We start from the raw sequence: 17,935 nt of genomic DNA on the forward strand, positions 1-17,935 counted from the left end.
ATACATAGTAACCATGTTTAAAAAAATTTCTGCTTATATGTCACATTCTTCCTCCTTTTTAGGATGGCACTATTAAAATTAAAGATCTCACCTTGCCTGAACTGATAGGAATTATGGATACATGTTTTTGCTGTTTGGTAAGAATGGAATTAAGACTATTGATTAATTTAAAAACTGTGATTTACCTGAATCTTGTGATTTAAAAGCCTATACACTAACGTTGAGTATGAAATAAATGTAATACTTGGCCTAGTAAAGATGTGCATAAGATTGGCAGGCCTGGTAATAGGATTTCATCTTGTCATCTACTTGATTTTACATTTTAATTTTCTGAGTGAAGGGATATTTTCTTTTCAGTGAAGATAGTATTGTAGCCATTGTTCATAATACCCTTTTCGTTCTCAAGTTACTCAAGCAATAAGTCTGTAATTGGAAGGTTTCATAAATAAGCGTGGAATCGAAACAAAAGAGAGCTAGACAATGGCTTTGGAGAGATTTTTTCTAATCTAGGATAAATTGTGGTAAACTGGCCATCTCCTGGGAAGAAAATTTTTTAGTGATTTGTATATGCTGAATTACGTTTTCCCTGGAAAGTATTGTGTGTGGAGAAATTCTCATTTGTACTGCTTTCCTCTCCCCCCTGCTTTCTCACCATCCCTTCCTTTTAAATTGACATTAAATCATTGTCCTTAGAAATACGTAAAATTTATTCATTTGTTCATTCAGCGTTTATTGATTGATTGCCAGTGTGTGTAGTTGTATTAGGTGTTTTATATGTACAGTTTTCACTTACGTTTTACATGAGCTTTATTAGATATCCGTACTATCTTACTGTCTATGGTTATGTTGCTTGGGAGGACCCTTGCCAGAATCTTAATCCTGATCCTTCATCTTTCAAAGCTGTCTCTTTACCCCCTCAAAGATTTCTTTATTACCTTTTAGCAGTTTACAGTCCTAGTGGGTGGAGTAAAGAAAAGAATCAAAGGATTGCTGGGAATAGACATGTGAATAAACAATTCTGACAACATGAAAATGCTTTTATAATGGTGCTGTGGGAACAGAGAGGAGGAGTTCATTATGTCTGGGAGAGTAAGAAAGGCTGTAGAAAGGAAGTAATATTGGTATGAGGTACTAAAGAATGGTAGGTGTATGACAGGAAGATTCATGGTTTAGTAGGCAAAGAGGTATATTGCATGCGTATGGCAATGTGAAAATGTTCATTTTGGAAAATCGTAGATAGCTGCTTAAGGCTGAAGTCTGGCAGGGAGCCAAGTAGGAGGAGTGTGGGATAAGTGGAGAGTGGTGGAGAAGGAGGGAAAGGTAAACAGAGGGAGGATTTTTGCCAAAGTTGAGGAACTATTCTGTGAGACTCTTGGGACTGTATTTAAAAATTTGGACTTTAAAAGGCAGATGGTTTTTAGTCTGGAAAGTCTCTCTTCTGCACAGTAGTTAATACCAAATACACACCTTAATTACAAGTTTTCCACAAACATTTGTCATTTTGCAATGCAGTAGCATATGTCTTACTCTGTTGCAGAATTCTTGGGCTTTAGTGTAAAAATAACTATAAACTTGGGCAAATGATTTAAACTCTTACTCTGTTTCTTTACATGTAAAAGGAGAAAAATACCACCTTTCTCAAAGTGCTAGGAAAAAATGAGAGATATTTGAAAATAACCTAGCATAATATTTGGGACACAGGACTTACCCAATTTTGCCTGTTGTTGGTATTCCCAACCTCTAGTACATGGTGCCAGACATATAGTGGTCACTCAGTAAAATAGTATAAAATGATTCTCTTAGTGTTTTAGAAAGATCTCTACTTGGGGGTATTAAATTGGAGATGGGAGGCAGGAAAACCTGTCTAGTTTCTAGTTTCTTCCGATAATCTAGGTGAGATATGGTGTTGGCTGGGTTGTGGTGGTAAGGATTATAAAGTTCGATGAGTGTCTAAGGATCTGGTTAGTTCTACAATTGTGAATTTTCCAGTTTATGGATTTTTTTATTGACTACATTGTGGACCTGATGTCTTTTGGATGCTACATGAAGAGGCAGTCTTAATTTCATTAATCTCTAATATGTTGCAAACTGATGTACATACGACAGTGATTCCCATAGATGCTTGAAAAATGTTAGTCAATGAAAGGAATTCTAACTTGTCTTTTTTTTAAGTCTTGTGATTAATCTTATCTGGGTCTATGGTGCTTCTGGCCTTTGACTCTAGGATCAATTTAGACTTTGCAGACTCAATTTTATCACCTTAAATATATACTCTTTTGTTTCTTTATAGATAACATGGTTAGAAGGCCATTCGTTGGCACAGACAGTATTTACGTGCCTTTACATTCATAATCCAGACTTTATAGAAGATCCTGCTATGAAGGCTTTTGCTCTGGGAATCTTGAAAATCTGTGACATTGCAAGGGAAAAAGTAAATAAAGCTGCTGTTTTTGAAGAGGTAAGATTTTGTAATGTAAGAATTCCTTGGCCAGGTGTGGTGGCTCATGCCTGTAATCCCAGCAGTTTGGGAGGCTAAGGTGGGCAGGTCACCTGAGGTCAGGAGTTTGAGACCAGCCTGGCCAACATGGTGAAACCCTGTTTCTACTAATACACAAAATAGCCAGGTGTGGTGGCATGCACCTGTAATCCCAGCTACTTAGGAGGCATGAGAGTTGCTTGAACCCAGGAGGCAGAGGTTGCAGTGAGCTGAGATTGTGCCACTGCACTCCAGCCTGGGCAACAGAACAAGACTGTCTCCAAAAAAAAAAAAAAAAAAAAAAGAATTTCTGAAGTTCATTGACTACCTTATTCACTGTGATGTATTTAAATGATCTTGTGATACATACTTTCGTCTATATGTATATTTAAAAACAGTTTTTAAAAGTAATGCTGTTGCCATTTACAGATATATTGAGTAAAGTAATTCAGTTCTCTCCAAGAAAGGGCTTTCATCTTAGCATATGTTCTTTCTGTCAGTACCGTTCACTGAGTATCCGTATGTGCAGACTACTGTTTTTGGAGGTTGTGGGGATTCCCAGAGAAAAATGAAAGAGACAGCCCTTGTCCTCCAGTCTGTTAGAAATTATAATACAAAAAGGGAGCTAAGGAGAACAAAGACATGAATATTTTAGGGTATAGACATTTTCCTTTGGTTTGTCTAAGTTTTAGAGATAGAAAGATTTTTTTCCCCTTTAGTGTAAAAAATAAGCTTTCGGATGCTGATAATTTTCAGGGAATTGCATCTCAACCTAGGACTACAAAAAAAAGAATTGTATAAGGGAAAACGTGATAGCATTTGAAATTGTTGATAACTAACTATTTTTGTTAAATTCTTCTGTTGAAACCGATGTTTCTTTTTAGTGCTGTTACTGGTCCAGAATAAATTTCTTAGGATCCAACAATGGTTCAGTGTATAGTATGTAAAACTTTTCTCAGTTTATACTATGTATGTGAGAATAATTAAATGTATACTCAATATGTTTGTCAATATTTGAAGGTGTGGCTTTTTTTTTTTTTTGGAGGGGATGGGGTTTCAGTCCTTTTTCCCAGGCTGGAGTACAATGGGGCAATCTCAGCTCACTGCAACCTCCATCTCCTGAGTTCAAGCTATTCTTGTGCCTCAGCCTCTCGAGTAGCTGGGATCACAGGTGTGCACCACCACGCCTGGCTAATTTTGTATTTTAGTAGAGACCCGGTTTCACTCTGTTGGCCAGGCTGATCTCAAGCTCCTGAGCTCAGGTGATCCACCTGCCTCAGCCTCCCAAAGTTCTGAAATTACAGGCGTGAACCACCGTTCCTGGCCGTATGGCTTTGTGAGTTGTTTGAAATAGTGTCCACTTTTTATATAGTCATTGGTTATTTGCATATTGTATTGATATATCATTATGGAAAATTTTATTCATTTGGATAGAATTTTAAAAAGATTAGTTTGAGTTAGAGAAATGCAGATGATTTTAAATACTAGTATTTTCAAAGTACAACTAAAAGGACATCAGAATCAGTGGGCAGAGAGGATTCCTTGAATAACAGTGCATGAACAATTGCTTGGCACCCTTGAAAGTTACTTTATCATTTCATATCAAAATTTCAGAAAGCTGAAATGTGTTCAGTATAAAAAATTAAAAGAAGATAGTTTACAGAAAATAAAATGGCCTTTAAATGTAAGATGCTTAATCTCACTTTAATGCAAATTAAAACTGAAATACCATGTTTTTACCCATTGTTGGCAAAGATTAGAAATTGTTTATAGTAAGATTGATGAAGATGGGAAAACAGGCACTCATATACTCTGTGTGTATGTATGTGTGTGTGTCAATGAATATGAGCGGTCATTATTTCCCACTTCTTAGTCTTTTTTTAGAACTTTTTATTGGGGAATAATTTCAGATTAACAGCAATTAGGGGAACGAGCACAAAGAACATATAATTCGTATGCAGATTCAGCTACTGTTAACATACTGTCCCATTTGCTTTTTTCACTTATGCATGTGCTCCTGCTCACTCTCTCTCTCATGTATGTATGTATGTCTTTTCCTGACCTGTTAGTAAGTTGTGCCCATTACAGCCTTCTTCCCCATGACACTTTAGTGTGTTTCTCCAAAGTAAAAGAGCACTATCCTGCAGAACCACAGCACAATTATCAACTTCAACAAATCTGTAATAACAATACACTATTCAGATTCCATTTTTGTTAATTGACCCAATCCTTCTTAGTGTTTTTTCCCCGATCCAGTCTAGAATTATGACCTGTATTTAATTGCGTATTTCTGTAGTATTCTTTAAGCTACATGAGATCCTCAGCTTTTCTTTATTTCCGGTGACATTGATATTTTTGTGAACACAACCTTGTCCTGCTTTTCATTTCTTAATAGGCTATGCCTCACTTGGGTTTATCTGTTCTTTCCTAATGATTAAATTTAGATTGTGCAGTCTTGGGTGGAATATAACATAAGTGATGTGTGTTTTTCAGGGTGTCACATCTGGAGGTATACAGTCTGTCTGCCCTTCAATGGTGATATTATTTTGGTCAGTTCATAAAGCTTTTGTCTTATTTCCATATGGTTACTGTTTTTACCCTTTGTATTTAAGCAATCTTGGGATACACTTTAAGACCATAAAAATATCCTGCTGACTGAAATCTCTCCCCTTAGATTGAACATCTATCGACGGTGCTTGCCTGGACTAATGTTTACTGTGATGGTTGCAAAATTTGTATTTTTTGATTCCAGTACATTTTCCACATTGATCAGTCAGTACTTGACATCCTACTCTAAGCAAGACTCATACTTTTTTGGTGGGAGTGTAAACTCTTACAACTTTAAAAAAGAGCAATGTGGTGATATCTATCATAATCTAATATGCATGTCTTGACTCAGCAGTTTCACTTCTAGCACTCCATCCTACAAATATATTTGTGTTTGTACACAAAGACCTGTGTACAAGGATATTACTTACAGAATTGTTTGTAGTAACTAGTTTGGAAACCACCTCAGTATCCATCAGTAGGAGACTAATTAAAAGATGTTACATTCATACAATCAAATGTTTTGCTGCTGGCTGGTGTGGTGGCTCATGCCTATAATTCCAGCACTTTGAAAGGACAAGGTAGACAGATGTCTTGAGCCTGGGAGTTCGAGGCCAGCCTAGGCAACATATCGAGACCGTGTCACTACAAAAAATGCAAAAATTAGCTGGGTGTGGTGGTGTGTGCCTGTAGTCTCAGCTACTGGAGAAGCTGAGGTTGGAGGATCGCCTGAGCCTGGGGAGGTCAAGGCTGCAGTGAGCTGTGATTATGCCACTGCACTCCAGTTTGTGTGCAGAGTGAGACCCTGTCTCCAAAAAAAAAAAAAAAAAAAGTATTTTACTGATTTTAAAATGGAGGAGGAGATTGATTTCTGTGTAGAGATAAGATTAGATTTCTAAAGTGAGAAAAGTCAGGTGTAGTAAAGCATGTGTATAGCTTGCTACCACTTTTTTCTGTTTTAAAAAGGGAGATGAGTAGCTAAATCTTCATATACAAGAAGATAATAGGTCTTGAGGGCTGGGGTATACGCTTGTTTGCACTGTTGGGATTTTTATGGTGTGTCTGCATTATTTTGTTTTTAAAGAAACTAAAGTAAGTTTTTTAGTAACAAGAAATTATACTTGAATTTTATTTCTAGAGGATTCCACTTTGTTACCCAGGCTGGAGTGCAGTGGCATGATCATAGCTCACAGGTAGCCTCATTCCTATGCTCCAGCAATACTTTGCCTCAGCCTCCTGAGTAGCTAAGACTACAGATGTGTTCCACCACACGTGGCTAATTTTTAAATTTTTTGTAAAGACAGGGATTTGTTTTATTGGCCAGGCTGGTCTCAAACCCTGGGGCTCAAGTCATCTTCCCACCCCAGCCTCCCAAAGTGCTGGAATTACAGCCGTGAGCCACCACACCTGGCTGGTAATTGAAGATCCATTTATATTCTGGATGAAGGTCTTACTAGGAAATGGGAGAAATGTTAAAGGAAGAGACTAATAGGACAAGAGTGATAGAAAAACTTTTAGGAAAAATAAAAGGTACAAACAAGATAATTTTTATGAATTATGGTCACATTCAAGTAAAGTATAACACTCAGGCCCAAATGAATAAATGGGCAATAAAATAGGTTGCTTATTTTATGAAGGAAGGTTATCAAATGGCTGTAACACTTTTAAAATTTAGCTTCACTATAATCCAGGAAATACAAATGAAAATGAGTAGTTTGATTTTTTCTTTCTTTTTTTTTTTTTTTAACCTCACCCACCTCTTGATCTCAGATTTCCCGGCTCCTAGAACTGATTGATTTTCATGAATATAATTTTAAAAATGAAAATGTTCAATGTTGGAAGGAATGCAGTAAGTTGACACTTCTGTTTTTACTAGTGTACATTAGCACAGCTGTTTTGGCAAACAGTTTAATAATGTGTATATCAAGAATCTTAAAAATACTGATATTTAAACTAGTTATTTCTTGTAACTCAGCCTTAAAGAAATAATTAGGCTGGGTGCTGTGGCTCACACCTGTAATCCCAGCACTTTGGGAGGCCACGATGGGCGGATCATCTGAGGTCAGGAGTTCGAGACTAGCCTGGCCAACATGGTGAAACCCCGTCTCTACTGAAAATACAAAAATTAGCTAGGCATAGTGGCACATGCCTGTAGTCATGCCTACTTGGGAGGCTGAGGCAGGAGAATCGCTTGGACCTGGGAGGTGGAGCTTGCAGTGAGCTGAGATTGCACCACTGCACTCCAGCCTGGATGACAGAGTGAGACTCCATCTCAACAACAGTAACAAAAAAGGATGTAATTAGAAATGTGGGCACTTTATGCCCAAATGCATTAACCAGAGTTTTCATTAGTGAACAATTGACACCCACCAGAATGCCACCATTAGAGTTATGGTTGAAATAAATTATGGATAATTGATTACACATAATTTATTATGTATATTGAGTACGTAGTTATTAACATGATGAAAGAGTGCTTAATAACATGGAGAAATGTATATGTCAAAAGGTTAAAAAAGCAGCATTGTAGCCAACTGTGTAAAAATAAAACTGGAAAAAGAGAAAACCAGAAGTTTGCTCCTGGGCCAAAAGATTGTATTTTCTTCTTTTTGCTAAAATTTTCAGATTTTCCAGATAAGTTTGTCTTAGTCTTATAATTAGAAAAAAATACTGATCTAGTAAAAAGTCTTCAAGAGACCTAGTGATGAATAAGAATGATTTGGCCAGGTGCGGTGGCTCATGCCTGTAATCCCAGCACTTGGGAGGCCTGAGGCAGGCGGATCACGAGGTCAGATCGAGACCATCCTGGCTAACATGGTGAAACCCTGTCTCTACTACAAATATAAAAAATTAGCCAAGCATGGTGGGGGACGCCTGTAGTCCCAGCTACTTGGGAGGCTGAGGCAGCAGAATGGCATGAACCTGGGAGGCGGAGCTTGCAGTGAGTCAAGATGGCGCCACTGCACTCCAGCCTGGGCGACAGAGAGAGACTCCATCTCAAAACAAAACAGAGAAAGATTTATAATGAGCAAATTATTTATTTAAATTGGGTGTTTCTGGAGTTCCTAACTGCTGGTGTATTTTGTTCTCAGGCGTGTCTCCTGATCTGGAGACATTTTCTGATTTCTTTCTTAACATCTTGCTCACATGCCGAAAATGGGAACCCTATCAAACCACTTTTCCTTTTGCATTCTGTATCTTGCAATATCGTACTGCCAGTGTTATCTTTGATTACCTCTTTCCTCTTACTCCTTACATCCAGATTATTTTGCTTTGGCTTGCAGATGCCTTGAATTGGGGCACTGTTTTTTCTCTCATCATTTCTGCTTTAGTTCTTCAACTTTAGGTTTGGCTTCCTTGGAGTTTCTGAACTCTTCTCTCTGGTCCAGTATTTTCTTTCTAGTTCATTCTCCATATGACCACCAGTTATCTTCCTAAAAATAGGTATCCTCATATTTGGTATGTGAAAATTTAAATGGGGTGTGCGTGTATGTACATCTTAATAAAAGTACTAATACTTGTATGTAATTTAAAAAGTTAAATAGCCCACTTATGAGGAGGAAAAATAGTTCTCTGCCTTTTTTTTTTTTTTTTTTTTTTTTACTGTTCCATATTATTTCCATGTATCTAGATAATCTAATCTAACTTCTGGATTTAAGGATTTACTAACTTTAGCTTTGATATGTTAGATTAGATCACAATATATCTCATATTACCCCTGCCCTTGCCCCAAATAGTAATCTAAAAGCTGGTTAAATCATTATGGAGCATTGATGTTATCGTGATTGTATAAATATTAATGAGAGGTGAGCCAAAGTGGTATATGCTTATATTTCCTTTCTCATACAAAATTTTGTTTTTCTTATATGTGATAATCTCTCTTTTTGATTTGCTTAGTTTTCTATGTACTTCTCCCCAGTTCTTTCGCTCACTGTTGTGAAACCTATCAGATAATCTGTCAGTTGTGTATTTTCTTTTGAAAATGCTCCTCTTGAAGTCTTCTTGTTCTCCAGCTTCAGGCTGCATCACTTGTGTTCTGTGCCCACTACACAGCTGTGTCATTGTAGTTTTTTGTTCTCTTTTCTCTGGGAATTTCATTTCCTCCTCTGTTTTGTTAGGTCTCTTGTTATCTGGCCCACATGCCTTTATTATTCTTAGTTTATTATTTTGTTTGGTGGAATATTTCCAGTTCTTCAGAGAGACAAGAAGGTAGATTTTGAGACCTGGTATGTCTTTAAAAAAAAAAAAAAACAACTCCCCTACCCTCACACTTATTTGGTAAGTTGCTATTTGCCATATAAATAGAAGTAGTCTTCCTGCCTGCCTACATGTGCCCTATATTCCGATGCTTTCCTGTTATATAGATGGACCTTCTGTATTCCTAAGGATGATAACTTCTGCTTGTGCATTGATCCTATATTCTATCTTCAAAGATACTACTCTAACAATTCTTCCCTGTGTTCTTTGCGTAATGAATTTACCCCTCTGCTAGATAATTTACATCAGCATGCAAACGTGCTTTATATTCCTCTCGTTAGGTCTGTCATTTCTTAGCATAATACTGTCCTTCATCTGCACATACCTTAATTCTTTTCAGCCAGATCCTTTTTAGAAGGGGTGCCTACAGCCTGGACAACATAACAAGACCCCATCTACAAAAAAATAAAAAATTTAGCCAGGCATGGTGATGTGGTACACCTCTGTAGTCCCAGCTACTTGAGGCTGAGGCAGGAAGATCACTTGAGCCCAGGAGTTCGAGGCTATGGTGAGCTACAATTGCACTCCACTCCAGTCTGGGCAGTCAAATGACCCTGACTCTTAAAAAAAAAAAAAAAAAAAAAAGATGTATTCATAGTCACTGTCTCTGGTTTTCTTCTTTTTCTCTGTGCTCCAGTCAGGCTTTACACCTTTCACTAAAACTACCGTGTTACAGTCATCAAAGACCTCGATGTTAAATTCAGTGGTTAGATTTGGTCTTAAACTTGAATTACCAGCAGATTTTGACGTAGTCATCACTCTGTCCTCAAAATACATTCTTTGCTTGGCTTTTAAGATGCTTTTCTTCCCTGGTTTGCTACCTCACTGGTGGTTCTTGTCTGTCATCTCTTTCTGTAAACCAGAACTATACAATGGAAATGTAAGCCACATGTATAGTTTGATTTAGTGTTCTAGTGGCCATAGGTGAAAATAATTTGAATGCTGTATTTTATTTAACTCAATATATCTAAAATATTAGTGTTTTGGCTGCATAGTATTGTGTGAAGAGTACAGTTTTTGAATACTTATTTCTGACAAAGGATGCTGCAATTACTGGACAAAAGTATAATGAGACACAGGATATGTACTTAGTCTCAAAAAATATCTTTCCACCAGATACTTACTAATTACAAAGGGAAAAATGATAGCTTTGTCATGGAGAAACTTGGCGGATAGCACCTTAGTCAAGTGGCCAGAATTATCAGTAATTAGACAGATTGACATGTGCCTACTTATACAGTGTTCTAGGAAGGACATATCACTTCTGTGGTATTCCTATCAAATATGATATAACTTAAGTGTAATCTTGAAGAAACATCAGGCACACCTGTTACTGAGGGATGTGCTACAAAATGTATATTACAAAGTATTGTTCAAAATACACTATTTAGAAGTACTGTTTGAAAAGATACTTCTAAATGTCAGATACGAAAGTTAAGGACAGAGGAAATGCTCCAGATCAAAGGAGGTTAGAGACATGAATTTCTTTATTTGGTAATTGTACTGTGGTTATGTAAGAGGAAGATTTTGTTTTTAGGAAATCATACTGAAGTATTTAGAAGTAAAGGGGCATCATGGTCTGCAACTTAATCTCAAAGGTTTCATTTTGTCACTATCACAAGTGCTAACCTGTTTGTTAATACTCACAAACTCTGTCTTCTCTCTTGTTAAGGTGAAAGTATTCCTGTTACAGTCTAAGCTCAGCTCCTCCACTTGTGTTGCATTACTAGGCTCTCCTTCACTACTCGCTTACTCTAATCGGCATGTAAACATGCTTTACATTCATTTGAAATCACCACAGTTTCATTGATCCCATGGCTCCTTGTATCTACAATCCCATTTCCCAGCTACTCTCCAGGAAAAACTTCTTTAATGATTTGCTTATTCTACTTTTTCTTTCGTTTTCTCTTTATGTACTCCAAATGGTCGTTCTTTACCACCACTATGGAGAACTGGTCTTTACCCATCTTGCTAAATTCAGTGTTTTCACCCCTCCCTCTCCAGCCTGTGAGCATCATTAGACCCAGTTGACACACTGTGAATACTTTTTTCTCTTTGTCTTCTTAATACCAGTCTTTTGGATTTCTTTCTGCCTCACTGGTAAGTCTAGTTCCTGTGCTTGCATCTCTAATTGCTAGGGTACTCGTGGACTGCCTTCCTCCTCCATAACCGCTCCCTAGGTTGATTTCCTCTACTTATGTGGCATTCAGTATCAACTAACTATACACTGATGAAGTCCAAATTTATACCTCTAGCCTTGAGTCCTTCCCTGACTTCTAGTCTCAAGCAAGTGAAATCTGAAATCTCTACTTGGATGACCAAAGAAATTACAAACTTGATATACCCAAAATTGTACTTCATTTCTGCGCTTACTCCTGCTCCTCTCAAATACTGCCTTTTCCCAGGAAATGGTACCATCACCTGCTTAGAACAAAACACTAAAAATGAGGCTTGATTGTACAGTTTACCTCATATCCACATTCAGTTCATCAGCATATCATGTTAGTGCTACCTTTGAAATATATCCTAATTTTTTTTTTTTTTTTGGACCAACTTCTTACTCTCCCCACTGTTGCAATCCCAATCCAAGTCGTCATCAGCCCTTGCTTGGACTGTTGGTTAGAGTCCAATGTCTGGTCTCCCTAGTTTCACTCTTACTTCTGTCCTCAAGTACACAAACCTTCAAGAGTGATCTTTAATGGTAGCAGTCTGTTTACATGACTCTCTTGCTCTCACTTACCTAGTAACTTAGATTAAATTCTTATTACTGAGGTTTATATACCCAGGACCTGTGGTGTTCTTCCAGAAAGATAGTTTTCCTAAGACTCTTCTTGGCAAACTTACAGATAAGGTTTATGGATATTTTTGTTTTGTTGTTTTTCCTACACAGTGTTGGTCTGGTTTTTTAAAAATAGGAAGATGAGGCTGGATGTGGTGGCTCATGCCTGTAATCCTAGCACTTTGGGAGGCTGAGATGGGTGGATTTACTTGAACTTAGGAGTTAGAGACCAGCCTGGACAACATGGCAAGACCCCATCTCTACTAAAAAAAAAAAAAAAATTCAGCCTAGTGTGGTGGTGCGTGCCTGTATTCCCAGCTACCTAAGAGGCTGAGGTGGGAGGATTGCTTGAGCCCAGAGTGGGGTGGAGGTTATAGTGAGCTGAGTTTGCGTCACTGCACTCAAGCCTGGATGACAGTGAGACCCTGTCTCAAAAAAAAAAAAAAAAGGTTGGGGGGAGATTTTACATTGAAAAAGAAAAACCTAGATTTTTTTCTAAAACATTAGGAGACCTGACCACACTGGCCCTGTATTCATTCATAGCCACAACAGGATAAGTAGTGGCTGACCCCTTCTAAATGAAGCATATGTTTTCCTATTTGCCGGTCTCCACCATTCCCTAGTGTATGTTGTAGTCAGCCAGATATATTTAGGAAGATAACCTGCCTTTTGAGTTCATGACCCCTGCCCTGGAATAAGTTGTTCGTTGAACACATATTTATTGAATAGAAGTCTATTTAGCACTATTCTAAGTCCTGGAGGTAAAATAGTAAATAAAGCCGTGAACTCATGGATTATACCTGTCTTGGGACAGATAGTCAATGCATATGTAATTAAATACATATATAATGTCACATGGTGATAACTGCCATGAAGAAAAATAAAGCAGGATAAGGGGATATAAAATGGTGGATGGTGCTGTCTTAGAATGCATAGGGAAAACCCCTATTTGAGGATTTGACATTAGAACAGAGGCTGGAATATAGTAAGGGATGAAGCCTTGTAAATATTTTGAAGAAAATCATTTTGGTGTGGGAGCCGTGAGAGGAGAATGTGTTTAGTATGTTTGAATGACAACAAGAAAGACCTGCCAGACTGCAGTGCAGTGAATGTGAAGTGGTAGGAAAGAAGGTTGGCGAGGGAAACCGGCTCATGTGATGCAGGGCCAGAGAGGCCATGGTGGGCTTTGGGATTTTGCTGTGAGGTAGAAAACTCTTGAAAGGTTTTGAATAGGAAGTGACATGATCTTACTTATTTTCAAACAATCCTTCTGCCTTCTGGTGGTGTATAAATTATAGCAGGGACTAGTGTGGTAAGTGGGGGAGTTGTCTGGAGGTAGTTACAAGAGTGAGCAATAGTGGTGACTTAAACTAAAGATAGCTGTGAAAGGGTGAGTAGTTGGACTAGAATTTGAAGATAGAGCCTACAGTGTTTTCTGATGGATTTGATACAGGATGCAGAAAAACAAGAGGAGTCGAGGCCAGGTTTTCAGCCTGAGCAACTCTAGGTAGATAGTAGTGCCATTTAGTGGTATGGTAAACGCTAGGAAAGGGGGCATCAAGCTTCTTTTTGGAGATGTAAAATTTGAGAATCCTATTTGATGTCCAAGTAGAGACAGACTATAAACTTCATCTAGAGGATAAGCTTATATAGCTTTGTAATGTAATGAGTCTTTTTTTTTTTTTTTAAGGACTCGATTAGTAAAGTATCCCGGAGGTCTTTGACACCAAGGGCGTAGGGTTTGTTTTCTTACTGTTAGTGGGATATAGTACCTCACTTGAATTTGATGCTCTCCGGTTTTTGTTTTTTTTTTTTTTAAAGAATCCAGAAATTGTGCTGTGGCTCCATCCCCTTTTGAACCATTATTCTGTTATTTTAGGATTCTATCTACATTTTTATTTGAGGCAGAGTCTCACTCTGTCGCCCAGGCTGGATTGCAATGGCGCGATCTCTGCTCACTGCAGCCTCCACCTCCCGAGTTCGAGTGATTTTCCTGCCTCAGCCTCCCAAATAGCTGGGGTTACAGGCACACGCCACCATGCCCAGCTAATTTTTTTGTATTTTTATTGTAGACGGGGTTTTACTGTGTTGGCCAGGCTGGTCTTGAACTCCTGACCTCAGGTAATCTGCCTGCCTCGGCCTCCCAAAGTGCTGGGATTGTAGGCACAAGCCACCGTGCCTAACCCTATCTATGTTTTTATAGGAATTATAGTGGCAGAAACACTGTTTTAATGGGGCTTATGACTTGTTAATCATATCAGCCAGATGACAGTAAATGTATTTTCTTCAAAGGAAGTCCAGCAAATCACTTAATTTGTTAATGACTCAGCAATGAAATCATTTAAAAAATGATTTGGGGGATGGGGGTCGTATGTCTGAATGGCTCAGTCTTTTTCCTTCCAGTGTACTGTAGTGGAACATGGTTTTGCTCTCACTTTGAATAATTTTCTTTGAGAAATCTTAACTGTAAGCAGTCATTTAATAATTTTTTAAGTAGTCTTATCTAAATCTTGCAGCCTGGTCCTTAAACAGTAATTACTGTATATTTACTATTCACCTGTGAATGTGAGAATACTTTGTGAGAATTATTACTTTGTGATATTTTCATAAGCATTACACTTATATGGCAAATGAACGTATTAAATTGCCTAAGGACAAGCAACTGAAAGTAAGGACAGAGACAACATTAGGTGTTTTATGTGTATGCCTTCAAGAAAAGCTTGGGTGTATCCTAGTAATATTTAGACAAGCAGGATGACCTCCCATTTCTGTTTCTTTATTAAATAGTGATTTTGTAGAGAACTATAAAGAAAAGTTTTATATTTTGCCACAATTTAAGGTTTTGTTGCTATTCATGAGCCTGATTATTCCCTTTTTGTATAGGAAGATTTTCAGTCTATGACTTATGGATTTAAAATGGCTAACAGTGTGACAGATCTTCGAGTTACAGGTAAAATTATTTTTAAAGATAATTCACAAGTTTTACATTTTCATATGTTTCCTTTTAAAACTTACTGTTTCTTTTTCTAGGCATGCTAAAAGATGTGGAGGATGACATGCAAAGAAGAGTAAAGGTATATATGTTTTCTCTTTGATGTAGGGTTTTGGTACACCTCTAAATGTCAGGTTAACTTTACCTAATTACAAATGTGTAGAACCACCTTTCTCCTGTATGTGCTTTGTATTTTTTTTTTTTTTTGGTAATGAATTTGAACACTGCTAGAGGAGTTTCTGATAAATGAATGTCATTTTCAAGTATAGCCATCCCTCAGTATTCTCAGGGCATTGGTTCCAGGACCCCTGTGGATGCCAAAACTCAAGGATGCTCAAGTCTCTTATGTAAAATGGTGTGATATTTGCATATAACCTGTTTATGTCCTTCTGTATACTTTAAATCATCACTAGATTACTTATAATATTTAATATGATGTAAATGCTATGTAAATAGTTGTACTTTTAAAATCTATATTTTTAAATGCTATTTTAAAATTTTTTTCTGGATACTTTCAATCAGTGGTTGATTGAATCCAACCCATGGGTAAAGAGAGATGAGTATATTAAAATTTAACCCACTTGATTCTTTCAACTTTTTGCCGGTGTTTTAGAGTTTTTTACTATGCTATTTTAAGAATAGTATTTTTCAAAAAAAAAAACAACAAAAAGAATAGTATTTTTCTCCCACTACTGTTTTGAGTTCCTCAAAGGTAAGGACTGTCTTATTCACCTTTGTATCTTTAATAGCTGGTACAGTGTCTGGAACACAGTAGGTGAGCTCAGTAAATGGTAATATGCCAAATCTGGTGAAAACCTTCTAGATGACCTTGATGATTTGCTGCTTTTCATAGAGATTAAAAAGGGGGAAAAGTTGTATTTCTACTTTTCTTTTTAATGCTAGTATAATAATATGGTTGTCAAACTTCATATTCTCTTTTTTTGATTTTTGCAATTCAGTGAATTGGGCAATTTGACACACATAGTGCTCCACTTTTAGATGAGGAAAATACAGATGAAAGGAGTTAAGTAACCTGTGTCTTAGCTTTACTAAAGGGCATGTAAATGGCAGCTTTAGGGCTAGAACCCACAACTTCTAGTAGCTCTTCCTGTAGTACCGTCCTGGTATTTGGTCAAATAAAATTGTCCACTATAACATTTGTATTGAGATATTTTGTATTTTAGTGTAAAACAAATCAGTATTGACTATTGAACTTTATTTTTTCATGATGTGATTTTTGTAAAGGTTACAGTTTTTTTTCTAACAGGGTTAGTTTTGAGAGCATCAGGAATTTCAATTAATAGCTCCTTTTAAAGGAAAATGTACTGTATGTCATATACTTCTGCTTATGTTATTTCATTGTTTTGCTTTTGCTGTTTCAATACTTAATTCTTTTGCATGATCTTTATAATTTATGTCAAAATGACCTTTCTGTATATAGAATTAATAGGAGGAACGTAAATACTAGATACAGCTTTTTTTCTCCAACAATTTTTCCCAAAAACAGATTGTTGTGTATACTCAAAAAATTAGTGTTTTACCTTATATATTTGTAATGTAATATTTTTTCAGGTTTGTGTTTAATTCACCTTTTTTAAAATTTTAGAGTACTCGAAGTCGACAAGGAGAAGAAAGAGATCCAGAAGTTGAACTAGAAGTAATTGAACTTATTTTCTGGTAGATAATATCAGAGAAGTCTACCTGTTAATGTTGTAGTTTTATGAACTGCGTTATAATTTATGGAAGCCCTTTTTAAGGTATTTCTTTAAAAATTGGACATTGCAAGGGATTTTATTTCCCTTGTATTTATTTTGATAGAATGATAATACAGCTCTTTCAAATAGATGATTTCAAAACTCTTCAGTATTCCTGTGAGGTAGGAAGAAAAATATGGTCTTTCACAGATGATGCGTCAGAGCTCCACAGTGTCAAAAGTTGCTGAACCTTTGTCGAGATTCTAAATTTTCTGACTCTGCTTAAAGCACATTTTAATCAGTCTTTTTAAAATGCAGATAAAATCAGCTTTTTGAGGTAATAGTGTAACTTTTGACTTAGGACAAGATCAGTCCTGTTGATATAGAAGCTTCACATTCCTATCTCAAAAGAATAGGCTTTGTTTTGTTTTCTGCAGCTCATTTTTCAGGCTTTTAAAAGCCTATAAGCGAAGGTGTCTGTAATGTAGTACGTTACTAACATTGAGACTTAGGAGTTAATATATTTTAAATGAAATTCCTTTCATGGACTTTGCATCTTTTAACTTCTAGTCCTTTCTTGTTTTTTTAGCACCAACAATGTTTAGCAGTATTCAGCAGAGTGAAATTTACTCGTGTGTTACTGACAGTGCTTATAGCCTTTACTAAGAAAGAGGTAAGGGCATTTGATATCATATGTCTGTTTGTTTTAGTGATTTTGGATGGAATGCCTGAGTGATGCAGTTCTGAAACTTTTCCCTTGAAGTGCTCCTGATCTCAGATATAGAGAACTCAGCATTTGGTGTATTTATACCAGAGTAACCCTGAAGACCTTCTCAAGAAGTATATTTTTTTACTTATTTGTAAATAATACATTAGAAGCTGAAATTGCTTGTAGGTTGTCATTTTGTGAATTGAAAAGGAGAAAGTAAAAATTTTAGGACTATTCTTACCTTCAGTTACATAATTAATTGTTAGATTTGTATAGAACCAAAAGCAAGCCTTAGATGGTGAATATTTTTTCTTTTTTGTATTTTTGCACTAATTCAAGCCAATTACAGATTAATTAGTGAATAGTTTATAAGTGGTGAGTAGGGATCCAATTTTTACCATTAATTTAACTTCTGTAATTCTATTTCTTCCCGGTTTTTTTTCCCCCCCACCTTGATGAATGACATAGAATTGTTGAAAAT

The 17,935-nt window shown here is 36.7% G+C and overlaps 1 protein-coding gene across 3 annotated transcripts in view; it reads left to right on the top strand.

Moving 5' to 3' along the window:
- Nucleotides 1-17,935, top strand: part of NAA35 (N(alpha)-acetyltransferase 35, NatC auxiliary subunit) — a 92,662-nt gene that overhangs the window by 19,635 nt on the left and 55,092 nt on the right. For all 3 annotated transcript variants that reach the window (XM_025360243.1, XM_025360242.1, XM_025360241.1), the window contains exons 5-10: nt 63-137; nt 2,291-2,458; nt 14,943-15,009; nt 15,090-15,133; nt 16,658-16,708; nt 17,335-17,418. In XM_025360243.1, the coding sequence (XP_025216028.1) occupies nt 63-137; nt 2,291-2,458; nt 14,943-15,009; nt 15,090-15,133; nt 16,658-16,708; nt 17,335-17,418 (489 nt within the window). The remainder of the gene's footprint in view (nt 1-62; nt 138-2,290; nt 2,459-14,942; nt 15,010-15,089; nt 15,134-16,657; nt 16,709-17,334; nt 17,419-17,935) is intronic.

The sequence above is a fragment of the Theropithecus gelada genome, chromosome 15, assembly GCF_003255815.1.
Source record: "Theropithecus gelada isolate Dixy chromosome 15, Tgel_1.0, whole genome shotgun sequence".
Taxonomy (NCBI): Eukaryota; Metazoa; Chordata; class Mammalia; order Primates; family Cercopithecidae; genus Theropithecus; species Theropithecus gelada.